Here is a 27,433-nt window from a genome sequence, read left to right on the forward strand (position 1 = left end):
GGTATATGTATGTATAAGTGGCAAACTGTGGGTCTATGATGCAGAATTTGTAAGTATGGTGTATGCTGATGTCATTGTGTGGAACAAATCTCTGAGCTTAACTTTGTCCTTATGTACATTCAATTTCTTGAAATGTAATATTCATTTTTTAAATATTTAACTTAGCCGGTGAATATATAATAGCTGACGCCTCCGGCGGCTCGACAGAAAAACACAAAAACTTGCGAGCGATCGCTATGAAGGTTGTGGGTGTGCCCACCAGCGCCAACTATCGGCCAGATACCGCATATACATGTAAACAGCTCCAATTCTTCTCTGTCGGTCTGATCGACAAGACGTACCATTACTCGCTGTTAACCTGGAGTTTTTCAACAGTCTTGGTGAAGTACTTCCTTTTGGTTTGAGCTTTCGCAGTGCAGGTGTTTTATCTTCAACTTAAACTATTGAACTCTTTTTTGGATAGATTTAATTGTTGATTACTTTGGATTGTTTTTTGGACTTTCTTTGACTTTTCAAAATGGCCGACCCTTCCCTTAATGCGGAAGTGTGTTTTAGGCTTTTAGCAATTATCTTATCACGTTATAAATTGTTGTTGTTAATTATAGATTTTCCTCTATATATTTTATATTTCACCCGCCTTTATTAGGCCTCTTCGATTAGCTTTCCATTTATACTAAACATCAATATAAATTTAATGTTTTGTTTATATGCGGCCTTACCTATTCCTCCCCTAGTCCGAGAGTAGGCGGTCCTAACTTGGAAACCGAAGTTAAACAACGTTGAGCCCATTCAACTTTTATTTTCGTTAAGTTTAAATCATTTGCTCTGTAAGAGTTATTAAATTAATTTTTTTTTATTAGATATTTTATGAAAGGTTTTCTTTGAATAGTCTTCGTGCTGTTTCAAAGATGAACTAACGTTTGGTTTATTTATGCTACGCAGTTTGCGCTCTATCGTTACGATAGAGAAAGAGAGAATCACGGTTTCACTTTGCAGAAAGAGTAAATCGATTTTGACGTTTTGTTCATTCTTCTTTCAAACTGAAATGTTTTAATACTAATTTAAAGGAACTTGTTAATTTTCAATTTCTTAGTCCTTTCAGTTTTTTTTTTTTCCTTTGGGCAAATAACCTGTTTATTGACAAAAGGTGAGTGGGCTTTTCTCTTCGGTGTGAAATCAAGAGAGAGAGAGAGAGAGAGACGGAGAGAGAGAGAGGAAGAGAGAACGTTCCGATCTTTATTCTCGTCCCAAGCGAGTAACGTTGTTCTCTAGTCAGTTTTTTACTCTCGTCCCAAGTCTCTGTAGGGGAGTAAGGATAAAACGTTTTTAGTTTTTATTCTCGTCCCATGGCACTTTACGGTGAGAGATTGAAAACGTAGTTTTGAATGAACTAGTGTTTAGTCTCCTCCCCAGTCACTGATCCTTTTATCTTTATATTTCCGTTTTATTCGATATATATGTTTACTGTTTTTTTGCTTGTATTAATGTGCTTACATTATATGACTTATTTCGCAATTATAACCTTTTGATGTAGGGGAGAATTGCGTGCTTCAGGTAGAAATCAGTTTTTATTCATGCCTAATGTGAAATTATTGAAAAATTCGATTTCAGTGAAGTAAGTGCAAAAACAGAAAATTGTAGTGATAAAGTGATAATTGTGCAAAGTGTTATCAGTGTTGCGACAGAGGGTTCGTCTGTTCGTGCCTGTCGTTTGCCTAGTCCGAGACCTCTTGCAAGCTCCCATGCCCCAGGGAGAAGTAATGTCGTAGTACTTATGGGTTCGAGAGACTTTAACCAACGAACAGACGTTCCCTCTATGGTTTCAGGAGTGTCTCGTCAAGACCGCCCCTACCATAAGACGAGCGAGACGGTTTTCTCCTCGTCATCCGAAGGCTTATCGCGTAAGAAACCGTGGAGGAAGGTTTCGAGACCCTTAAAGCGAAAGTCAGTCCCTTCGGGACAGGTCCAGCGTCCTGGTTGTAGCCATTGGGACAGCTCTGACCCTGTGCAGTCATCGGAAGACTGGTCGACGCCTAAACAGAAGCGTAACACAGGCTCCGAGAGTCTTAGTGTAGGCAAGGTTTTGCAGTCACAGACGTTACCCTCGTCTCTTACCGCACCCATTCCCGTTGATCCTAAATGGGTTGTACTGCAAGACATGCAGAATAAGCTTGCCTCTCTTATGGAGGACTATTCTGCTGAGCAGGTTCACGATGATCCTCGCCGCTTAGCTGATCGAGATCCTGGCCGTCAGCCGCCCAAACGAGCCTTTGCTCGTCCTGTTGACGTTGACGTTACAAAGTCACGCCAGTCACGTTTTGTAGAGCCTCACTCGATGCAGTCCAGTGTTGACTTTCAGCCCCTTGTGGACGTTCAGCCGCTGCCGCATGCTATTGTTGACGTTCAGGACGTTTGCCAACCAGCGAAGTTGACTTGTTTTGACGTTGAGCATCAAGCACTGCAGTCAAGAGTTGTTTTGACTGCTCAGTCTAGGCAGTCAAGGCAGTCTCGAGTTGACGTCGAGCGTCCTCCCGCACCTGTTGTTGTTGCTGGTCAGTCCTTTAAGCAGTTACATGACATAGCGTCCTTGACTGCTACTGTTGCTCCTTTGCGTGTGGACTCTGCTTGTCAAGCATTGCCACCACGGCAGGTCTCTCCCTTGCTTGAGACTCGGCAATTGTCGGACGAGGTTCCTTCAGATGAGGAAGTTGCTGATCCCCCTCCTACTGATATTCCCTTGGGGACTCTGTCAGACGGAGAGGAGCCTAAAGCTGCTCAGCCCTCTATGGACTTTAAATAAATCATGCTGATTTTTAAGGATCTTTGTCCGGATCTTTTTGTAACTGCTGCTCCTCGTTCGCCTAAACGTCAGAGTTACACTAGGCCTAGCTACTTCGAAGCCGTTGTTTTCTAAGCTAGTGCTCTCTCGCTCTTCTAAGAGAGCTTTACGTTTGCTAGGCGACTGGTTGATCACCAGGAGGAGTTTGGGGGAGACAGCCTTTGCTTTCCCTCCTTTTAAACTGGCTTATAGAGCGAGAGTCTGATATGACACGGGAGAAGTTCTCGGCTTGGGAGTTCCTGCCTCTGCCCAGATAGACTTCTCAAACCTCATAGACTCTCCCTGGCGCCTGGCCATGAGACGCTCCAAGATTTTATGGTCGGCTTCAGAGCTAGACCATCTCCTGTTAGGAGTTTTTTCGAGTGTTTGAAGTTTTGCTGTACAATTATGTCATGCATAAACAAGGCTATCAGGGATGGCTCCAATAATCTGACAGCCACGTTCTCTGCAGGAACAAGACTATCAGGGATGGCTCCAATGATCTGGCAGCCACGTTCACTGCAGAAGTACGTAAGAGGCAAGTGCGCTCAATGTGTTCATTGTCAAGACAAACTTCACGATGAAGTCTACCAAGCTGTCTTGACAGCATTAATGGAAAGCGACTGGATGGTCTCTCTCGACCTTCAGGATGCATACTTCCACATTCCTATACACCCGGATTCCCAACCGTTTCTGAGGTTTGTTTACAGGAATGTGGGGTACCAGTTTCGAGCCCTGTGCTTTGGCCTCAGTCCTGCTCCTCTCGTGTTTACGAGGCTCATGAGGAATGTGGCAAAATTCCTCCATCTATCGGGAATCCGAGCCTCCCTGTACTTGGACGACTGGCTTCTCAGAGCATCGTCCAGTCATCGCTGTCTGCAGGATCTACATTGGACGTTGGGTCTGGCCAAGGAGTTGGGACTTTTGGTCAACCTAGAAAAGTCCCAACTGATCCCATCCCAGACTATTCTATATTTGGGGATGGAGATTCGCAGTCCAGTTTTTCGGGCTTTTCCGTCTGCCACCCGAATAGAACAAGCCGTGCTCAAAGTCCAACTAATGCTGAAAAGAGAACGTTTGTTCAGTCAGCAGTTGGATGAGTCTTGTAGGGACTCTCTCATCCCTGGAGCAGTTTGTCTCGCTAGGGAGACTACACCTTCGGCCTCTCCAGTTCCATCTAGCCTCTCACTGGAACAAGGACAAGACGTTAGAGACGGTATCAATCCCAGTCTCCGAACCAGTAAAGGCATGCCTGAAATGGTGGGACAGCAATATCAGTCTGAGAGAGGGACTATCCCTAGCAGTCAAGAACCCAAACCACGTGTTGTTCTCAGACGCGTCGGATTTGGGTTGGGGTGCGACCCTGGACGGTCGGGAATGCTCGGGTCTGTGGACCTCAAGGCAGAAGAGCATGCACATCAACGGCAAGGAGCTATTAGCAGTCCACTTGGCCTTGATGAAATTCGAAAGCTTTCTTCGAAACAAAGTGGTAGAGGTCAACTCAAACAACACCACAGCTTTGGCGTACATCTCCAAGCAAGGAGGCACACACTCCCTCACGCTGTACGAGATCGCAAGGGACCTTCTCATATGGTCAAGAAATCGAGGCATCTCCCTGTTGACGAGATTCATCCAGGGGGACATGAACGTCTTGGCAGACTGTCTCAGTCGGAGGGGTCAGGTGATACCCACGGAATGGACCCTCCACAAGGACGTGTGCAAGAGTTTTTGGGCGACTTGGGGTCAACCCACCATAGACCTCTTTGCCACCTCATTGACCAAAAGGTTACCAATCTATTGCTCACCAGTCCCAGATCCAGAAGCAATCCACTTAGACGCGTTTCTACTGGATTGGTCTCATCTGGACTTATATGCATTCCCACCATTCAAGATAGTCAACAAGGTACTGCAGAAGTTCGCCTCTCACGAGGGGACAAGGTTGACGTTGGTTGCTCTCCTCTGGCCCGCGAGAGAGTGGTTCACCGAGGTACTTCAATGGCTGGTAGACATTCCAAGAAGTCTTCCTTTAAGGGTAGATCTCTTACGTCAGTCCCACGTAAAGAATGTTCATCAAAGCCTCCCCGCGCTTCGTCTGACTGCCTTCAGACTATCGAGAGACTCTCAAGAGCTCGAGGCTTTTCGAAGGAGGCAGCCAGTGCGATTGCGAGAGCTAGGAGAGCTTCTACCATCAGAGTATACCAGTCGAAGTGGGAAGTCTTTCGAGACTGGTACAAGTCAGCATCTGTGTCCTCTTCCAGTACCTCTGTAGCCCAATCGGAGATTTTCTTTTACATCTGAGAAATGTTCGCTCCCTCTCAGCTCCCACGATTAAGGGCTACAGGAGCATGTTGGCTTCGGTCTTTCGTCATAGAGGCTTAGATCTTTCCAACAATAAAGATCTCCAAGATCTCCTTAAGTCTTTCGAGACCTCTATGGAACGTCGTTTGGCAACTCCTGGATGGAACTTAGACGTGGTCCTAAGGTTCCTCATGTCAGACAGGTTTGAGCCATTACATTCAGCCTCCCTGAAGGATCTCACCCTCAAGACGCTTTTCCTAGTGTGCTTGGCTTCGGCTAAAAGGGTCAGTGAAATTCATGCCTTCAGTAAGAACATCGGCTTTTCTACAGAAAAAGCCACATGTTCACTTCAACTTGGTTTCCTGGCCAAAAATGAACTGCCTTCTCGTCCTTGGCCTAAGTCCTTTGATATACCTTGCCTGTCAGAGATCGTAGGCAACGAACTTGAAAGAGTGCTGTGTCCAGTTAGAGCTCTTAAGTTCTACTTAGCTCGTACTAAGTCCTTACGAGGTGGATCTGAGGCATTATGGTGTTCAGTTAAGAAACCATCATTGCCTATGTCAAAGAATGCTTTGTCATATTTTATCAGATTTTTAATACGAGAGGCTCATTCTCATTTGAATGAAAAAGACCGATGCTTGCTTAAGGTTAAGACGCACGAAGTAAGAGCTATAGCAACTTCCGTGGCCTTTAAGCAAAATAGATCTCTGCAAAGTATTATGGACGCGACCGTTTGGAGAAGCAAGTCGGTATTCGCGTCATTTTACTTTAAAGATGTCCAGACTCTTTACGAGGACTGCTACACACTGGGTCCATTCGTTACAGCGAGTGCAGTAGTGGGCAAGGGTTCTACCACTACATTCCCTTAATTCCAATATCCTTTTAATCTGCTCTTGAAATGTTTTTTAATTGGGTTGTACGGAAGGCTAAGAAGCCTTTCGCATCCTTTTTGATTTGGCGGGTGGTCAAATGTCATTTCTTGAGAGCGCCCAGATTAGGGGTTTGATGAGGTCCTGTTGTATGGGTTGCAGCCCTTGATACTTCAGCTCCTGGGAGTCTTTCAGCATCCCAAGAGGATCGCTGGGCTTCGTGAGGAAGACAGACTAACAAGGCAGAGTAATCGTCTAAGTCAACTTCCTTACCAGGTACCTATATATATTTGGGTTTTGTTATGATATAACTGTCAAAAACTCTAAGCATATACGCTGTAAACTTAATTAACTCTGGTCTCTACCCACCACCATGGGTGTGAATCAGCTATTATATATTCACCGGCTAAGTTAAATATTTAAAAATGATATTTTAATTATAAAATAAATTTTTGAATATACTTACCCGGTGAATATATAAATTAAAGGCCCCCCCTTCCTCCCCGATAGAGACCCAGCGGGATGAGAAGAATTGGAGCTGTTTACATGTATATGCGGTATCTGGCCGATAGTTGGCGCTGGTGGGCACACCCGCAACCTTCATAGCGATCGCTCGCGAGTTTTTGTGTTTTTCTGTCGAGCCGCCGGAGGCGTCAGCTATTATATATTCACCGGGTAAGTATATTCAAAAATTTATTTTATAATTAAAATATCATATTTACAAAATTGATTTTTTTATTAATTAGTTAAAGTTTATATGCTTAGAAGTGTGGCCATTCAAGACTTTATGATTATTCTTTAACATTGAAGGCTATTATCAACGGTTTCTTTTTCCAAAACATGGCATTAGGCCATGTATAGTGTACTCTAGACATTATTAAAGGCTTCTGCAGTTATCATTTAGCCCACAGCTACATTACTTTCTCCATTTTACTTTCAAGAGCACACATTTGCTTTCCTCTTACCTATTAGATGTCCAGCTTCTCTAAAATTTACCTCTTTTTCAGTTCTCACCTCACCATGAAGAGCAAATCATAATAGTCTCAAAATAGGACTCATTGGTCTCATTAAACTACTTTATATTAATACATACATACATACACCAAGGCACTTCCCCCAATTTTGGGGGGTAGCCGACATCAACAAAGAAACAAAAACAAATAAAATTTATATTAATAATGCTAGTAAAGTATAGTTTTCTAACTTCTTTGTTTTGCTTAAATTTTTCAAGGGCTTATTTAAAAGCAAATTTTTTGGTTTAGCCCTATAAAAGTCTTGCAAGATGCAACTTGATTATCTGCTTGAAATACAATAGAAAGTACCCTAACTTGAGAAGGAAATTTTGCTGGTAAATTTCAATGAATTTTCCTGTCACCAAGTCAGATAATGTTTTTTTATAACCTGGATGGTTTTTTGCCTTTAAAAATTATGTTTTAAATATTTAACTTAGCCGGTGAATATATAATAGCTGCTGCTCAGCGGCTCGACAGAAAACACACACAAAAACTCGCGAGCGATCGCTATGAAGGTTGCGGGTGTGCCCACCAGCGCCAACTATCGGCCAGATACCACACATGCATGTAAACAAGCCTCCAATTCTTCTCTGTCGACCTTGACGACAAGACGTATCAATACTCGCTGTATAACCTGGAGTTTTCTCAACATATTTGGTGAAGTACTTCATTTTGGTTTGAGCTTTCGCAGTGCAGGTGTTTTTCCTCAACTTAAACTCTTGAACTCTTTATTGGACAGATTTAATTGTTGATGACTTGGATTGTTTTTTGGACTTTCTTTGACTAATTCAAAATGGCTGACGCTTCACAAGCCCCTAGATTTCGTAAGTGTAATGCTAGGGAATGTAATAGGCGTCTTCCAAAGGCCTCTCTCGACCCACATACTGTGTGTTCTAATTGTCGGGGTAAAACCTGTCAATTAGGAGATCGGTGTGAGGAATGCGTGGGCCTTTCGGAATTCGATTGGCTCGAATACGACAAGTATTATCGTAAGCTAGAGAGAGATAGGGTAAGGAGGAGTTACTCTAGGTCAGTAGATTTTTCCTCTCCACATGCCCCTGATCCTAATCCTACCCCTGTAGTGGTTGTGCCTAACCCCCCTTCTGGCACTCAGGAACCATCAATGCAAGACATGTTACGTGCCATTCATGCCTTGGGTGAAAGAGTTGAAGCGTTAGCAACAGATCGTAATCAACTCATGGCTGACGTTAAAGAGCTTAAGTGTCAGAGTGCCACAGCGGAAAATAGTGGGAAAGTGATTAGTGCACAAAGTGTTGTGAACAGTGTTGCGACCGAGGGTTCGTCTGTTCGTGCCTGTCGTTCACCTAGTCCGAGACCTCTTGCAAGCTCCCAAGCCCAGGGGAGAAGTAATGTCGTACGACTTATGGGTTCGAGAGGCCTTGATCAGCGAACAGACGTTCCCTCTATGGTATCAGGCGTGTCTCACCAAGATCGCCCCTACCATAAGACGAGAGAGCCCATTTTCTCCTCGTCATCCGAAGGCTTTTCACATAAGAAACCGTGGAGCAAGGTTTCTAGGCCCCTTAAGCGAAAGTCGGTCCCTTCAGGACAGGTCCAGCGTCCTGGCTGTAGTCACTGGGACAGCTCTGACCCTTTGCAGTCATTGGAAGACTGCTCACCGCCTAAGCAACAACGTTACACAGGCTCAGAGAGTCTTGGTGTAGGCAAGGTTGTGCCGTCTCAGACGTTAACCCCGTCGTTTACCGCACCCATTCCCGTTGATCCTAAATGGGTTATACTGCAAGACATGCAGACTAAGCTCGCCTCCCTTATGGGAGACTATTCTGCCGATAAGGTTCACGTTGATCCTCGCCGTTTATCTCATCGAGATCCTGGCCTTCAGCCGCCCAAACGAGCCTTTGCTCGTCCTGTTGACGTTGGCGTAGCTAAGTCACGTCAGTCACGCTATGTAGAGCCTCACTCGATGCAGTCACGTGTTGACTTTCAGCCGCATTTGGACGTTTGGCCACGTCCTAATGCTCTTGTTGACGTTCAGGACGTTCGCCAACCATCGGAGTTGACTTGTTTTGACGCTGAGCGTCAACCACCGCAGTCTAGAGTTGTTTTGACTGCTCAGTCTAGGCAGTCAAAACAGTCTCGAGTTGACGTCGAGCGTCCTCCCGCTCCTGTTGTTGTTGACAGTTCACAGGCTGTTAAGCAGTTACATGACGTTGCGTCCTGGACTGCTACTAATGCACCAGTGCGTGTGGACTCTGCGTGTCAAGCATTGCCAACCCCTTTGCTTGTTTCTCAGCAGTTGTCAGATGAGGATCCTTCAGATGAGGACGTTGCTGACCCTCATCATGATGATCATCCTTCGGATATAGACGAACGTAGAGCAGTTCCTCCATCAATGGACTTTAAGAAAGTCATGTTAATTTTCAAGGAGCTTTTTCCCGATCACTTCGTCGCTGTTGCTCCTCGTTCGCCACCGTCTGAGTTTGTTCTAGGCTTACCACCTAACATGCCAGCCTTTACAAAGCTTGTGCTCTCTCGCTCTTCCAAGAGAGCTTTACGACTTTTAGGCGACTGGTTGGAAACCAAGAGGAGTTTGGGGAAGACGGCCTTTGCCTTCCCTCCGTCAAAGCTCTCGTCTAGATCGAGCGTCTGGTATGCCACGGGAGAAGTTCTCGGCTTGGGAGTCCCTGCCTCTGCCCAGGGTGACTTCTCAAGCCTCGTAGACTCTCCCCGCCGCCTAGCCATGAGACGCTCGAAGATTAGTTGGTCCTCCTCGGACCTTGACCATCTGCTGAAAGGCATTTACAGAGCCATTGAAGTTTTCAACTTCCTGGACTGGTCTTTGGGAGCCTTAAGTAGGAAAATCTCATCGACTGATAGAGATGTTTCCTTACTGATTATGTCCTGTATGGATAAAGCCATCCGCGATGGTTCCAATGAGCTCTCCTCCTCTTTTACGTCGGGAGTCTTAAAGAAGCGAGAGTCCCTTTGCTCTTTTCTTTCGGCAGGAGTTACTCCCTGTCAGAGATCTGAACTGCTCTTTGCTCCCTTATCAAAGTTTTTGTTCCCGCAACAATTGGTTAAGGACATAGCTTCTTCACTTGTGCAGAAGGACACCCATGACTTGGTGGCGTCCTCTGCTCGCAAAGGGACTCCTTCTGCATCCTTTTCTGCTAGACCTAGGATTGACACTCCGGCGTCCAGATTTATTCCGCCCTTTCGTGGCAGAGCTCCCAGCAGGGGAAGTACTCGTGCCGAGGGAAAGAGAGGAAAGAAGAAAGGAGCCAAGTCCTCACGTGGCAGAGTCTGACTGCCCACAGCCTCAGACAGCAGTAGGAGCCAGATTGAAGAGCTTCTGGCAGGCCTGGGAGAAGAGGGGCGCAGACCAACAATCTGTTCGGTTGCTCAGAGAGGGGTACAAAATTCCATTTGTACGCAAACCTCCTCTAGCGACTTCCCCCATCGACCTCTCTCCCAGGTACCGAGAGGAGTCAAAGAGACAAGCCCTAAACCTAGAAGTGTCTCTATTGCTAGAGAAGGGAGCGGTGGTGAAAGTCTCGGACCTTCAATCACCGGGGTTTTACAACCGTCTCTTCCTAGTACCGAAGAAGACAGGAGGTTGGAGACCGGTGCTAGACGTCAGTGCACTCAACGTCTTCGTTACGAAGACAAAGTTCACCATGGAGACCACGAAATCAGTCTTAGCAGCGGTCAGAAAGGGAGACTGGATGGTCTCTTTCGACCTAAGAGACGCGTACTTCCACATCCCCATTCACCCAGATTCCCAACCGTTTCTGAGGTTTGTTTTCAACAATGTAGTATACCAGTTTCGGGCCCTGTGCTTTGGCCTAAGTCCTGCTCCTCTCGTGTTTACGAGGCTTATGAGGAATGTAGCAAAATTCCTCCATTTATCGGGAATCCGAGCCTCCCTGTACTTGGACGACTAGCTTCTCAGAGCCTCGTCCAGTCATCGCTGTCTGCAGGATCTTCATTGGACATAGGATCTGACCAAGGAATTGGGACTTTTGGTCAACCTAGAAAAGTCCCAGCTGATTCCATCCCAAACTATACTGTATTTAGGGATGGAGATTCGCAGTCCAGTTTTTCGGGCTTTTCCGTCTGCCACCCGAATAGAGCAAGCCCTGCTCAAAGTCCAACTGATGTTGAAGAGAGAACGGTGCTCAGTCAGGAATTGGATGAGTCTAGTAGGAACTCTATCATCCCTGGAGCAGTTTGTCTCGCTAGGAAGGCTACACCTTCGACCTCTCCAGTTCCATCTAGCCTTTCACTGGAAAAAGGACAAGACATTAGAGACGGTCTCAATCCCGATCTCCGAACCAGTAAAGGTATGTCTGAATTGGTGGAACGACAATATCAGTCTGAGAGAGGGACTTTCCCTAGCAGTTCAGAACCCAAACCACGTACTATTCTCAGACGCGTCGGATTTGGGTTGGGGTGCGACCCTGGACGGTCAGGAATGCTCAGGTCTGTGGACCTCAAGTCATAGGAACATGCACATCAACGGCAAGGAGCTTTTGGCAGTCCACTTGGCCTTGATGAAATTCGAGAGTCTCCTTCGAAACAAAGTGGTAGAGATCAACTCCGACAATACCACAGCCTTGGCATACATTTCCAAGCAAGGAGTCACCCACTCCCTCACGCTGTACAAGATCGCAAGGGACCTGCTCATTTGGTCAAGAGATCGAGGCATCTCCCTGTTAACGAGGTTTATCCAGGGCGACTTGAACGTCTTAGCAGACTGCCTCAGTCGGAGGGGTCAGGTAATTCCTACGGAATGGACCCTCCTCACGGACGTGTGCAAGAGTCTTTGGGCGACTTGGGGTCAACCCACTTTAGATCTCTTTGCAACCTCGATGACCAAGAGACTTCCAATCTATTGCTCTCCAGTCCCAGACCCAGCAGCAATACACATAGACGCATTTCTACTAGATTGGTCTCATCTGGACCTGTATGCATTCCCACCATTCAAGATTGTCAACAAGGTACTGCAGAAGTTCGCCTCTCACGAAGGGACAAGGTTGACGTTGGTTGCTCCCCTCTGGCCCGCGAGAGAATGGTTCACCGAGGTACTTCGATGGCTGGTAGACTTTCCAAGAAGTCTTCCTCTAAGGGTAGATCTGTTACGTCAGCCCCACGTAAAGAATGTACACCAAAGCCTCCCCGCTCTTCGTCTGACTGCCTTCAGACTATCGAAAGACTCTCTAGAGCTGGAGGCTTTTCGAAGGAGGCAGCCAGTGCGATTGCAAGAGCGAGGAGAGCTTCTACCATTAGAGTATACCAGTCGAAGTGGGAAGTCTTTTGAGACTGGTGCAAGTCAGCATCTGTGTCCTCGTCCAGTACCTCTGTAGCCCAAATCGCTGATTTTCTCTTACATCTGAGAAAGGTTCGCTCCCTTTCAGCTACCACGATCAAGGGCTACAGGAGCATGTTGGCTTCGGTCTTTCGGCATAGAGGCTTAGATCTTTCCAACAATAAAGATCTACAAGATCTCCTTAAGTCTTTTGAAACCTCTAAGGAACGTCGTTTGGCAACTCCTGGATGGAACTTAGACGTGGTCCTAAGGTTCCTCATGTCAGACAGGTTTGAGCCATTACATTCAGCCTCCCTGAAGGATCTCACTCTTAAGACACTTTTCCTAGTGTGCTTGGCCTCGGCTAAAAGAGTCAGTGAACTTCATGCCTTCAGTAAGAACATCGGCTTTTCTACAGAAAAAGCCACTTGTTCTCTTCAACTTGGTTTCCTGGCCAAAAATTAACTGCCTTCTCGTCCTTGGCCTAAATCTTTTGATATTCCTTGCTTATCAGAGATCGTAGGCAACGAACTGGAGAGAGTGTTATGTCCCGTTAGAGCTCTTAAGTTCTATTTAGCTCGTACTAAGCCATTACGAGGTAAATCTGAGGCGTTATGGTGTTCAGTTAAGAAATCATCATTGCCTATGTCAAATAATGCTTTGTCATATTTTATCAGATTTTTAATACGAGAAGCTCATTCCCACTTGAATGAGAAAGACCGATGTTTGCTTAAGGTTAAGACGCACGAAGTTAGAGCTATAGCAACCTCCGTGGCCTTCAAGCAAAATAGATCTCTGCAAAGTATCATGGACGCGACTTTTTGGAGAAGCAAGTCAGTATTCGCGTCATTTTACTTAAAAGATGTCCAGACTCTTTACGAGGACTGCTACACACTGGGTCCATTCGTTGCAGTGAGTGCAGTAGTGGGTGAGGGTTCTACCACTACACTTCCCTAATTCCAATATCCTTTTTAATCTGTCTCTTGAAATGTTTTTTAATATTGTTTTTTTGGGTTGTACGGAAGGCAAAGAAGCCTTTCGCATCCTGGTTGATTTGCCGGGTGGTCAAAGTCATTTCTTGAGAGCGCCCAGATTAGGGGTTTGATGAGGTCCTGTTGGTATGGGTTGCAACCTTTCATACTTCAGCTCCTGGGAGTCCTTCAGCATCCTAAGAGGATCGCTGGGCTTCGTGAGGAAGACAGACTTACAAGGCAGAGTAATCGTCTAAGTCAACTTCCTTACCAGGTACCTATATATTTGGGTTTTGTTATATTGATAACTGTCAAAAACTCTAAGCATATACGCTGTAAACTTAATTAACTCTGGTCTCTACCCACCGCCTTGGGTGTGAATCAGCTATTATATATTCACCGGCTAAGTTAAATATTTAAAAATGATATTTTAATTATAAAGTAAATTTTTGAATATACTTACCCGGTGAATATATAAATTAAAGGCCCTCCCTTCCTCCCCAATAGAGACGCAGCGGGACGAGAAGAATTGAAGGCTTGTTTACATGCATGTGTGGTATCTGGCCGATAGTTGGCGCTGGTGGGCACACCCGCAACCTTCATAGCGATCGCTCGCGAGTTTTTGTGTGTGTTTTCTGTCGAGCCGCTGAGCAGCAGCTATTATATATTCACCGGGTAAGTATATTCAAAAATTTATTTTATAATTAAAATATCATTTTTATGTACAGTATTTGAAAGAGGATGACGTTATCTTTTAAGTATCATCTTGATTATCTCCATGTGTCTATGACTCCTAATGTTTTATCATTTTCAGTGAAATGATGGCCGTTCATTCTTACTCACATGGTGCTATTCCTTTGGGCGGTCACCCTCAAATGCTTTTCCAGTCAAGCATTGTGTCGGGAAGAGGTCCACTTCCCATGCACGGGTACAAAGTCCCACCCTCGCAGCCACAGCCCTTATTAACGCAAGTATGTAATTTTATATTGCAGTATTTCCTTTCATATCATATTAACCCTTTTACCCACAAAGGACGTACTGGTACGTTTCACAAAAGCCATCCCTTTACCCCCATGGACGTACCGGTACGTCCTTGCAAAAAAATGCTATAAAAATTTTTTTTCATATTTTTGATAATTTTTTGAGAAAATTCAGGCATTTTCCAAGAGAATTAGACCAACCTGACCTCTCTATGACAAAAATTAAGGCTATTAGTGCAATTTAAAAAAAATATATACTGCAAAATGTGCTGGAAAAAAATAACCCCTGGGGGTTAAGGGTTGGAAATTTCCAAATAGCCTGGGGGTAAAAAGGTTAAAGAAGAAAGTATTGTGTACATTTTAGTTTTTAATTTCACCATATTGTATTTTCTTCTGTACTGACTTGATAATAACTTGCTTCTTTTATATGAAAACAACTTCAGATTTAATTTACTTATACAACAAGCAGAAACTCTTATGAAACCCATTTTTTATGGAATAATAATTGGTATCTTACTGGAAGTTCACCGTTGAAATTTATGTAACCTTATATATGATAGCATTTTTTTTTACTCATTTGGCTCTTCACAATGATTCCAAAATTTTCTTTCCTTTAAAGTAAGTTATTTGATACTGATGAGATCCATGAGAAGTTTTGTAACTTTAAAATGCTGGTTTAAAGCTTTGCAAAATCTCTTTACCCAATAATTCAGTGGAAGAGGACTTGTATTTTGCTTATTTTATTGCCCTTTCTCAAATGTTACAATCACTTTGTTTTAGAATACAGTACAATTAAGACATTATTTCAATAGCTGTTCTCAAAGAATAATTTAGGTGTATGCCTTTGGAGAATCTGTAACCATCCTCCATTATCACTGAAAGCCACAGTATTTCTGCAGAGGTGTAAGGCATGTTGGAGAAGATTGCAATGGAAGATGTCTGAGATTAATCTTTGGGGATCTACAGTTGACTCCTTTATCAACTGGGGTCTGGAGACCAGTCATCAACCTCTCCCTTGAACCAGTTTGTACAGCAATCATATTTAGGATGGAAAGGTTACAAAGTTTACTGAGGTCCATCAGAGAAGGAGACTTAATGCTTTCGAATTGAAGGATGTTCACTTCCAAGTTCCAATTTATCAGTTCTCTCGAAAGTATCTGATTCTTCCATAACGAAATGGTGTACCAGTTCAAGACCCTGTGTTTTGTACTGTGCACTACAGTACATCCTAGGCATTCATCCAAATGTTCACACCAGTGGCGGCGTTGATCCCACTCTTACGGGATACATCTTTAGAGGTATCAAGGATTGACTAATCGTGGCCTCTTCAAAGAGGCAGTTACTACAAAATTGAGATTGCCTTCTTACCTTTTTTGGCAATCTGGGAATTTTGATAAATTAGAAATCTAATCTCACACGTAAGCAGAGGTTGAAGTATCTGGGCATGCTGATAGACAGCACCGAGGAGAATCTCTCCATCAGGCGACTGCATCAGTAAGCTTGGAGAGTTAGTTCAACTTTGTAATGCTCACAGTGAATCGACCTATTCACCACATGGCTAAATAATAAGCTCCCGGTGCCTTATTCTTCCTTCTAGATCTTTGGGCAGTGTTTGAGGATGCTTTCCAACAACTGTGGGATTATCTCAATGCCTATTCTTAATCATATTCGCTCTGATTGCGTTAACCGAATGTTGATCACACCAGGTATTAGATGAACTTGGTTACTCCAAGATGGCCACAAGCCGAATGGTATCCCAATCTGTTAGCATCTCTAGCGCAGATTGCAAACTTATTCATTGATCTTCACCAAGATTCATGGCTCTGAAAGGTTACTGTTCAGCCTTGAGCCTTGTCTTCTGACATTAGAGCATAGACCTCTTCTTGTTGGGAAAGTTATCTAAGTGTATGAAGATCTTTGAGCAGTCTAACCCACCCCAGACCTCAAGCAGTAACCTATATTCTTTAGTCTCTTACACTTTCCTGATATGAGCCTTTGAGGTCATCAGTCAGTGATGTGACTGTCAAGACTGCTTTTGTTCCTTCGCGTATACAAATATTTCGTCCTTTGAATAAAAATATTGTTTTCATCAAGAGCTGGAATAGCCGTTGAAATTGATAACAGGGTAGTTAAAGACAGTTGGTGAGCAAGGACAAGAATCCCGGCCCCTCCATTGGTTGGAAGTTCTTCACTCATGGTTTTGGCTGCAACAACTACGGATATACTGATGAATTCTTAATCAAAATTTTCAGTTGCCTTTCTTTTTAGAAGTGAATGTTGGCTGTTAATTGCTTTGGATGTGAAGCAATAGATTTGTACTTGGGAGGGAAAGAATGGACTTTGTAACCAATTTTTGTAAATAATTGCTATAGATCCACTCTCTCTCTCTTTCTCTCTGTGCTTCTTTAAAGAGCATAATTGTTCATAATCATCCCCTTTTGCTGAATGTGTGTTGTTTCCCATGCAGTGGCTAAGCCTACTTTGGAGTACGTCTTGATAACAGCCAAGAATACACTGAGCAGATCTCTTACTTCTTCTGTATGTTCATTGATTGCACTTGCTATCAGCACTCCTGCACTTTTGCCCTTGGCTTGGTCACTGGGAACTATTCTTCAGGAGCAAGGAGCCCTCAGTACTATGTCAGGTGGCTTTCAGACTTTGGTGATATGTGGGTATCTCCCAGTGTTTGCTGCACCTCATTGGAGGTTGTAGGCTCTTCTCCGTTTTTGTGCTTACCACTGACGACGAGTTTGACCTAAGTAAGGCTTGGGTGCCTCCTTAGGACTTTTATGTAGGCCCTTTATAAATTATTAGGGGAGTAGGTAGCTAAATCTACCTATCTCCGGGTGTCCTCAGTCCCAGTGTCTCCCTTGGTGATGCCAGTGGTGAAAGGTGTCGACCTGTCCTTAGGGCCCGTGACTCCAGTGGTGTCCCCAGTGGTACCTCCCAAGTTTAAAGAATTGTAAAGGCTCATCTTGTGACACCAGTGCTGACCAGGAAGAGCTGGGATCTGTAGGTAACACACTTATGGTTGACCATAGATGAAAAGTGCATATTGCCCTGGTGCCAGACGTTTCCCCGCGTATTACTGTTGACATGGTCACCCTGTGTTTGTCCCTTCCCCTGTTCCGTTACCCCGATCCTTGTGCCTTGGTTTATGTGGCCTGTATGACTTTAATAATAAAGTTGAAACTTTCTAAAATTTAAGAAAATAGTTTAACTACTGTCACTTGGCAAGGAAGCCGACCCCACCTGTCAATCACCAAGATATTCGCTTATTACTTTGACCACAAACTATACACACATACTCTTACTGCTTTTCAGATTTTAGCTGTTATCATTTTTTCTATAATATATGGATGTCTGCAGACATGCTGTCTTATCTAGGTAAACCTGGATAAATTCAGTGAAAAATACAAGAATATGCTGTTATTTCTGGGTAAAACCACAATTGTGTAGCAGGTTCATATATAAATCTGCCATTACGTAATCCAATCACCCTTGTGCAGTTTTTGGTGGAGTGGCATGACTGCTTGCAATTATCCCTTCTCTGTGTGTAACTGTATGATGATGACACCCTTAAATCCAAGGAAGTTAGTCTTCCTTGGGCATTACTAGTGCTTTGTCAGCCAGAGTAGGTTTTCCCAACTCCTGCTTCACCTCTGGAGATGCAGATGTTCTTTTATGCTGCATATGCGCAGTTTTTAGGACAAATACTAATGAGACTAGCACGAAATCAGTCGCGTAATACCTATATGCCACTCACTCAGTCTTCACGTCGTGTTCGTGTGATTTTTACCCAATTTTCATGCCATTTGAAAGAAAGATTAAAAGCAGTTGTCTCATGATATGTTCCTTGTCAAATTTGACTGTAAGAATATAAACAAAAGATGACCAAGTGTCTATAAAGTGTAAATTGAGAGATTCAGTTAGTGATAGTGAACTTCATTCAAGAGAGAAATCTCAATATTTTACCAGTTCTCATAGAGGGAGATTCTCTATCCATGCAGTAACCATCTCCTCCTCCTCCTCCTCCTCCTCCTCCTCCTCCTCCTCCTCCTCCTCCTCCTCCTCCTCCTCACACCAGCCATGACTCTCCTTAAAGGTAAAGCGCGAGTTTATCTGTTAGTACTGTACTGTATATTTTTGTTTTTATTATGAATTATTAATTTGTATTCATATCATATATTATGGATTATAATTTGTTTCTTAAATAACATTACAAACCTCTAGAAATTAATGTATGGATGTGTGGAAGGCATAGAGTGAATGTCCTTTATTTCTTAAGGGAAAAATTTTTGTTTTACAAGCATTTTGTGTTGCGAGCTCGTTCTCGGAACAGATTAAACTTGTGAACCGAGGTACCACTGTAACCAATTTTCTTCATGCATACTCCTTATTTCCAATTTGGTTTTAGTACTATGCTGAAAATTTTATTGAGTTCGTACCTATATCGGTCTTTCAGTCTTAGTAGCCTAAACTAAAAGCAATGAATGTACTCTAGTCACAACTGTTGTAGCACTTATTATTATTATTAATTGCTAAGCTACAACCCTAGTTGGAAAAGCAGAATGCTATAAGCCCAGCGGCCCCAACAGGGAAAATAGCCCAGTGAGGAAAGGAAACAAGGAAAAATAAAATATTTTAAGAAGAGTAGCAACATTAAATTAGATTTTTCAATATTAATCTTACCCGGTGATCATGTAGCTGCAGCTCTGCTGCCCGACAGAAAAAACCTACGGGCGGGATACGCCAGCGATCGCTATACAGGTGGGGGTGTACAACAACAGCGCCATCTGTCGAGTAGGTACTCCAGTACTTCTTGTCAACAAAGAACCAATTTTCTCTCTGTCGTGCCACCGGCAAGACCTACTTGATACGCTGTTGTTTCTGGAGTTGATTTTCACGCTTTTTGGTGATGTATTCTCTCTAGTTTTTAGCTTTCGCTGTACAGGAGTTATCATCAATACCTTTTCAAGCTTTTATTGATTAGTTTTTGGATTATTTGTTGACGACTTGGATAGATTTTGGATTTCCCCCCTTTGACTAATTCAAGATGTCTGACCCTACTCAAGTCCCCAAGTACAGGCAGTGTAGCGCTAGGGACTGTTCTAGGCGTCTTCCGAAGGCCTCTATTGATCCTCACACCGTTTGTTCCAATTGTAGGGGTAAAGCCTGTCAATTGGAAGATCGATGTGAGGAATGCGCTGGGCTTTCGGAATTCGATTTTCAAGAATTCCTTAAGAATGCACGTAGGCTAGAGAAGGATAGGATCAGGAGGAGTTCTTCTCGCTCTTTTGATTTTTCCTCTCCCCATGCCCCACAACCTATTCCTTCCCCTGTAGTGGTTACACCCGACCCTTCTACTAGCTCTCAGCAACCCTCGATGGCAGACATGATGCGTGCCATTCAGGCTCTTGGTGACAGAGTTGAGTCATTAGCGAATGACCGCAATCAACTCTTGGCCGACGTCAAAGAGTTGAAGGAGAAAAGTGCAGTGGGAAGTGTAGTGAGTGCAAGTGTTGTGAAAAGTGTCAGTGTTACGCATGGGGGTGCATCTGTTCGTGCCAGTCGTCCTCCCAGTCCGGGACCTCTTGCAAGCTCCCAAGCCCAGGGGAGAAGCAATGTCGAAGGACCAAAGGGTTCGACAGGCCTTGATCAGCATACAGATGTACCCTCAGTGGTTGAGGACGTATCTTGCAGAGATCGTCCCACCCACAAACAGACGAGTGAGCCCATTATTCATTCCTCGTCTGCGGAAGTAGTTTCTCGACAGAAACGCTGGACCAAGGTCTCACGACCTCTCAAGCGCAAGGTCCCTTCCGAGCGAGTCCAACGGCCCAGGTGTAGCCACTGGGTCAGTTCGGACTCGCCGCAGTCTTCCGAAGACTGCACACCTCCCAAGAGAGGTAGAGTGGTTCTGCAGCAAGCAATCACTCCGTCTGTTGCCGCACCAACCGCTGTAGACCCTAAGTGGTCTATGCTGCAGTCTATGCAGACTCAGCTAGCCTCCTTCATGCAGGAGTATCGTGCTGAGAAGGTTGACGCTGCACCCGTTAACCTACAACCTGCCACGGTTGTGCGCTCAGCTGACACTGCGGCTGCCTGCTCCCACACTCCGGCTGTGAGAGCTCCACCACCGATGCGCAGTCGACCCTGCCAGACGCATGTTGACGTTAGCCGACATGCGGCACCCTCCGTTGACATGCGTGAGCTACCGCATCAGCAGTGGGAAGGTGCAGTCAAGCTGCCGTGTTTTGACGCAATGCGGCAGTCTCCGCAACCCACGGCAGTCCCCACCACGCACCACCACTCCGCTTTTGTTGTTGCCAGCTCTCAGACTGACCAGCAGCGGCATGATGTTGGATCCTGTGCAGCTACGCTTGCACCCGTGCTGCCGGATTCAGCCGTTCAGCTTTCTTCTCCTCCTTTGCCGCTTCCTCCTCAGCATTCGGATGAAGGAATCTCTGATGACGACGAAGCTGCGCATTTGGACGATCAACACTCCGACATGGACGAACCCAAGACTACGCCTCCCTCCTTAGACTTTAGGAAAGTCCTTGCCCTGTTTAGGGAGTTGTATCCGGACCAGTTTGTGTCTGCAGCTCCACGCTCACCTCCCTCTGAGTTCGCTTTAGGCATGCAGTCAGCAGCTCCTGCCTTTACGAAACTCGTACTCGCTCGCTCATCCAAGAGAGCTTTGAGGGTACTGGGAGAGTGGTTGCAGGCCAAGAAGCAACTTGGGAAGACATCTTTCATCTTTCCCCCGACCAAGCTTGCTTCCAAATCTAGCGTCTGGTATGCCACGGGAGAGGATCTTGGCTTGGGAGTTCCTGCCTCTGCCCAGGGCGACTTCTCAAGTCTGGTAGACTCTCCCCACAGACTGGCTATGAGACGCTCCAAGATTTGCTGGACCTTTTCGGACATGGACCATCTTTTGAAGGGAGTTTTCCGTGCGTTTGAGATCTTCAACTTCCTGGACTGGTGTTTGGGAGCGTTGAGCAGGAAGACCTCCCCTTCGGACAAGGACTCTGCCATGCTCATCATGTCCTGCATGGACAAAGCCATTCGGGATGGGTCTGGCGAGCTTGCGGCTTCTTTCGTGTCAGGAGTTCTTAAGAAGCGAGATCACCTTTGCTCCTTCTTGTCGGCGGGGATCACACCATGTCAGAAGTCTGAGCTGATGTTTGCTCCGCTATCCAAGTGTCTCTTTCCTGAAGAGCTGATCAAGGGGATTGCCGCCTCGTTGATCCAGAAAGACACCCATGACTTGGTGGCGTCTTCCGCACGTAAAGCAGCTTTACCTTCCGTGCCTAGACCTAGGATGGACACACCTGCATCTAGGTTCATTCCGCCCTTTCGTGGCAGAACCTCCAGCAGAGGAGGTACCCGTGCCGATAGTCAACGTGGCAAAAAGAAGAAGGGTTCCAAGTCCTCAAAAGGCAGAGTCTGACTGCCATCGTCTCCAGACAGCAGTGGGAGCCAGGCTCAAGAACTACTGGCAGGCCTGGGAGAACAGGGGTGCAGACGCACAGTCTGTGAAGTTGCTCAGAGAGGGGTACAGGATTCCATTCTTGCGCAAGCCCCCTCTAGCAACAACTCCCATCGACCTCTCTCCCAGGTACAGAGAGGAGGACAAGAGGCTAGCTTTACAGCAAGAGGTGTCTCTCTTGCTTCAAAAGGGAGCGGTAGTCATAGTCCGGGACCATCAATCCCCGGGCTTCTACAACCGTCTCTTCTTAGTAGCGAAGAAGACAGGAGGGTGGAGACCGGTGCTGGACGTCAGTGCTCTAAATGTCTTTGTCACCAAGCAGACGTTCTCCATGGAGACGACAAAGTCGGTGCTAGCATCGGTCAGGAAGGAAGACTGGATGGTCTCGTTAGACCTAAAGGACGCGTACTTTCACGTCCCCATCCACCCAGATTCCCAACCTTTCCTAAGGTTCGTCTTTGGGAAGGTGGTTTACCAGTTCCAAGCCCTGTGCTTTGGCCTAAGCACGGCACCTCTAGTGTTTACCAAACTGATGAGGAATATTGCCAAATTCCTGCATTTAGCAGACATCAGAGCCTCCCTCTATTTGGACGACTGGCTTTTAAGAGCTGCGTCAAGTCGTCGCTGTCTGGAGAATCTCAAATGGACTATGGATCTGACCAAGGAATTGGGTCTCCTGGTCAATATAGAAAAGTCCCAACTCGTCCCATCCCAAACTATAGTCTATCTAGGTATGGAGATTCAGAGTCAAGCTTTTCGGGCTTTTCCGTCGGCCCCCAGAATCAGTCAAGCCCAAGAACGCATCCAGAGCATGCTGAAAAGGAACCGATGTTCAGTCAGACAGTGGATGAGTCTAATAGGGACGCTTTCATCGCTGGACCAGTTCATCGCGTTGGGGAGACTCCACCTCCGACCCCTTCAGTATCACCTAGCTGCTCACTGGAGAAAGGACATGACGCTAGAAGCGGTCTCAGTTCCTATATCCGAGGAGATGAAGTCTGCACTAACGTGGTGGAAGAACAACATTCTTCTCAACGAAGGTCTACCACTGGCTGTTCAGACCCCCGACCACCTTCTCTTCTCGGACGCATCGGACACGGGCTGGGGTGCGACACTGGACGGTCGGGAATGCTCGGGCACGTGGAATCCGGATCAAAGAGCACTACACATCAACTGCAAGGAGCTACTGGCAGTTCATCTGGCCTTGAGAAGCTTCAAGTCCCTCCTTCTAGGCAAGGTGGTGGAGGTGAACTCCGACAACACTACAGCCTTGGCGTACATCTCCAAGCAAGGAGGGACTCATTCGATGACGTTGTTCGAGATCGCAAGGGACCTCCTCACCTGGTCAAGAGATCTAAAGATATCGCTTGTAACGAGGTTCATTCAAGGCGACATGAATGTCATGGCAGACCGCCTCAGCCGGAAGGGTCAGATCATCCCTACAGATTGGACCCTTCACAAGAATGTTTGCAACAGACTATGGACCCTGTGGGGTCAGCCCACCATAGATCTGTTCGCTACCTCGATGACCAAGAGGCTCCCGAATTATTGCTCACCGATTCCGGACCCAGCAGCAGTTCACGTAGATGCCTTTCTTCTGGATTGGTCCCATCTAGACCTTTATGCGTTCCCCCCGTTCAAGATTGTCAACAAGGTACTGCAGAAGTTCGCCTCTCACGAAGGGACAAGGTTGACGTTGGTTGCTCCCCTCTGGCCCGCGAGAGAGTGGTTCACCGAGGTACTGCAATGGCTAGTAGACGTTCCCAGGACTCTTCCTCTAAGAGTGGACCTTCTGCGTCAGCCGCACGTAAAGAAGGTACACCCAAGCCTCCACGCTCTTCGTCTGACTGCCTTCAGACTATCGAAAGACTCTCAAGAGCTAGAGGCTTTTCGAAGGAGGCAGCCAGAGCGATTGCCAGAGCAAGGAGGGCATCCACTCTCAAGGTCTACCAGTCAAAATGGGAAGTCTTTCGAAGCTGGTGCAAGGCGAATCAGTATCCTTAACCAGTACCTCTGTAATGCAGATAGCTGACTTCCTTTTACACCTAAGGAAGGTCAGATCCCTATCAGCTCCTACGATCAAAGGTTACAGAAGCATGTTGGCAGCAGTCTTCCGCCACAGAGGCTTAGATCTTTCCAACAACAAAGATCTACAGGACCTCCTTAAGTCTTTTGAGACCTCAAAGGAGCGTCGGTTAGCCACACCAGGTTGGAACTTAGACGTGGTTTTAAGGTTCCTGATGTCAGCAAGGTTCGAACCGCTTCAATCAGCCTCTTTGAAAGATCTCACTTTAAAGACTCTTTTCCTCGTTTGCTTAGCAACAGCTAAAAGAGTCAGTGAGATACACGCCTTCAGCAGGAACATAGGTTTTACATCTGAAACGGCTACATGTTCCTTACAGCTTGGTTTTTTAGCTAAAAACGAACTCCCTTCTCGTCCTTGGCCCAAATCGTTCGAGATTCCAAGTCTGTCCAGTTTGGTTGGAAACGAACGAGAGAGAGTACTTTGCCCAGTAAGAGCTCTTAAGTACTATTTAAGACGTACGAAGCCATTACGAGGACAATCAGAAGCTTTATGGTGTTCTATTAAGAAACCTGCTTTACCGATGTCGAAGAACGCAGTTTCTTATTACATCAGACTTTTGATTAGAGAAGCCCATTCTCATCTGAATGAGGAAGACCTTGCTTTGCTGAAGGTAAGGACACATGAAGTTAGAGCTGTCGCTACTTCAGTGGCCTTCAAACAAAACAGATCTCTGCAGAGTGTAATGGATGCAACCTATTGGAGAAGCAAGTCAGTGTTCACATCATTTTACCTTAAAGATGTCCAGTCTCTTTACGAGAACTGCTACACCCTGGGACCATTCGTAGCAGCGAGTGCAGTAGTAGGTGAGGGCTCAACCACTACATTCCCATAATCCCATAACCTTTTTTAATCTTTCTCTTGAAATGCTTTTTATTGTTGTTTTTGGGTTGTACGGAAGGCTAAGAAGCCTTTCGCATCCTGGTTGATTTGGCGGGTGGTCAAATTCTTTCTTGAGAAGCGCCTAGATTAGAGGTTGTGATGAGGTCCTTTAGTATGGGTTGCAGCCCTTCATACTTCAGCACCTAGGAGTCGCTCAGCATCCTAAGAGGATTGCGAGGCTCAGTAAGGAAGACGTACTTAAAAAGGCAGAGTAATGGTTCAAGTCGACTTCCTTACCAGGTACTTATTAATTTTATGTCTGTTATTTTGAATAACTGCTAAAATGAAATACGGGATACTTAGCTTCTAATGTTAACATGTATGCTGGTCTCCACCCACCCCCCTGGGTGTGAATCAGCTACATGATCACCGGGTAAGATTAATATTGAAAAATTTTATTTTCCTTAGTAAAATAAATTTTTGAATATACTTACCCGGTGATCATGAATTAAAGGACCCTCCCTTCCTCCCCATAGAGACCCAGTGGACCGAGGAGAAAATTGGTTCTTTGTTGACAAGAAGTACTGGAGTACCTACTCGACAGATGGCGCTGTTGTTGTACACCCCCACCTGTATAGCGATCGCTGGCGTATCCCGCCCGTAGGTTTTTTCTGTCGGGCAGCAGAGCTGCAGCTACATGATCACCGGGTAAGTATATTCAAAAATTTATTTTACTAAGGAAAATAACATATTTCCTGTTTAAACTATAAAAACCTTAACAAAAGAAGAAGAAGAGAAATTAGATAGAATATTGTGCCTGAGTGTACCCTCAAGCAAGAGAACTCTAAGAGGGATTTCTCTTTAGCTTCACTTGTCAAGTGTTTTATTTTGTATTACTGTATAATGCTTTGAAAAATATCACTCGGTAGTTTGCTTATGCAATAAAAGCAGAAGTATTATTACAAACACATCAACGATTGCAGTTGGCTGCCAGTAAGAAATCCTGCATTTTTCCAGTACTCACCTTAAAGAGAAATACTGTTTGTTTATACTTTTGTGTTAAGTATTAAAATACCTTAAAATGTCATTAACAGTTTTATTACTGACAAGAAATCTTAGGTGAAAGAAAATATAAAGAAACAACCAAAGTACATTTGTTCAGAAGAATAACTAACTAATTTGGCAAACAAAGTCATAAATATCTATACTATGCAGTACAGTATATAGTCTGGTAATGAAATAAAGAAAAGAATTAAATTGCTTGTGCATTATCTGGGGTATACTCATGAAATAGATATTGAAATAATATTTCTAACTATCTTTGGGAAGGAAGACTGTCATAAGACTACCATCAAAACATCTTTCAAAGTATTCAAGATAAAAGAAGAATCATGTTTGTTATAAAATCATGGTTTGTGCAATGTCTGGTGGAAAACCTTTAAAAAAAAGAAAAATAAAGGAATTATGAATGCATTGTTGCACATAAAATTATGTTTTTTCAATATTAATCTTACCCAATAATCATGTAGCTGTCAACTCTGTTGCCGACAGAAATCTACGGTCGGGATACGCCAGCGATCGCTATACAGGTGGGGGTGTACACAACAGCGCCATCTGTGGTCAGGTACTCCAGTACTTCTTGTCAACACCACCACAATTTTTCCTCTGTCGTGCCTCCGGCTAGACCTACATGGATACGCTGTTGATTCTGGAGTTATTGTTCACGATTTGGTGATGTATTTGCTCTAGAGTTTAGCCTTCGCTATTCAGGAAGCTTTATCATTAGCTTAGCAAGTTTTTTGGAATTAATTTGATTTAATTTTGGTGACGAAGAGAGTATGAACTCTCTTTCACTTTTAAATGGCCGACCCTTCCCTTAGTCGGAAGTGTTGGTGTCGAAGAGAGTATAGACTCTCTTTCTTAATTTTGCTTAACAAAGTTATAGATTAACTTCCTTTTATTATAAACTTATTAAAATTAGTTTTTATTTTTGTTTATATGCGACCTTTCCTAATAGTAGGCGGTCTTTTCTTGGAACCGAAGTTAATTAACATTGAGCCCGTCATTTCGTTTTTACCTGTTAACATTTTATGCTATTTTAATGTTTTTGAAAGAATTTCTTTGATAGTCTCGTACTGTTTTCAAAGTTGAACTAACGTTTTGTTTTGTCTCTGCAGTTGTTGACGTTCAGAACGTTCAACTTGCGCTCTATCGTTACGATAGAGAGAGAGATTCACGGTTTCACGTTGCAGTAAGAGTAAACCGATTCTAGCGTTTTGTTCATTCTTTCTTAGCTTAAATGGTTTTAATTCTAATAAAGGAACTTTTTATTTGGGAAATCTTTTAGTTTTTTCCTTTAACAATAATATGTTTTAACGATATATATAATTGGGCTCATCTCTCAGGTTCTAAGTCAAAAGAGAGAGAGAGAGAGATAGAGACGGAGGGAGAGAGAGGAGGGTAAACGTTTCGTTCAAGCGGGTAACGTTGTTATCGTTTTTGCTCTTCTCCCTAGTCTCTTTAGGGGAAGAAGGTAAACGTTTCTAGAGTTTTATTCTTGTTCCCAGGCTTTTTGCGGTGAGAGATTTTAAACGTAGTTTATTTGATCTAGTGTTTAGTCTCTTTTCCAGCCACTGAATTATTTATCTTTCATTATGTTTTTCTGTTACATTGTAATACTGTTTTCGCGATTACTAACTTTTAATGAAGGATAGAATTGCGTGTTTCAGGTACAAACCACTTAAAGTTTCGAGTTCAGTGAAATAAGTGCAAACAGAAAATCAAAAGTGATAAAGTG

The 27,433-nt window shown here is 44.6% G+C and overlaps 1 protein-coding gene across 15 annotated transcripts in view; it reads left to right on the forward strand.

Moving 5' to 3' along the window:
* LOC137634971 (G protein pathway suppressor 2) overlaps window positions 1-27,433 on the forward strand; it is a 219,386-nt gene that overhangs the window by 139,671 nt on the left and 52,282 nt on the right. For 8 of the 15 annotated variants that reach the window (XM_068367547.1, XM_068367549.1, XM_068367546.1 and 5 more), the window contains one exon: window positions 14,074-14,230. The exons of the other annotated variants lie outside the window; for them this stretch is intronic. In XM_068367547.1, coding sequence (XP_068223648.1) covers window positions 14,074-14,230 — 157 coding nt within the window. The remainder of the gene's footprint in view (window positions 1-14,073; window positions 14,231-27,433) is intronic. 15 annotated transcript variants of the gene reach the window in all.

Source organism: Palaemon carinicauda, chromosome 45 (genome assembly GCF_036898095.1).
Source record: "Palaemon carinicauda isolate YSFRI2023 chromosome 45, ASM3689809v2, whole genome shotgun sequence".
Lineage (NCBI taxonomy): Eukaryota > Metazoa > Arthropoda > Malacostraca > Decapoda > Palaemonidae > Palaemon > Palaemon carinicauda.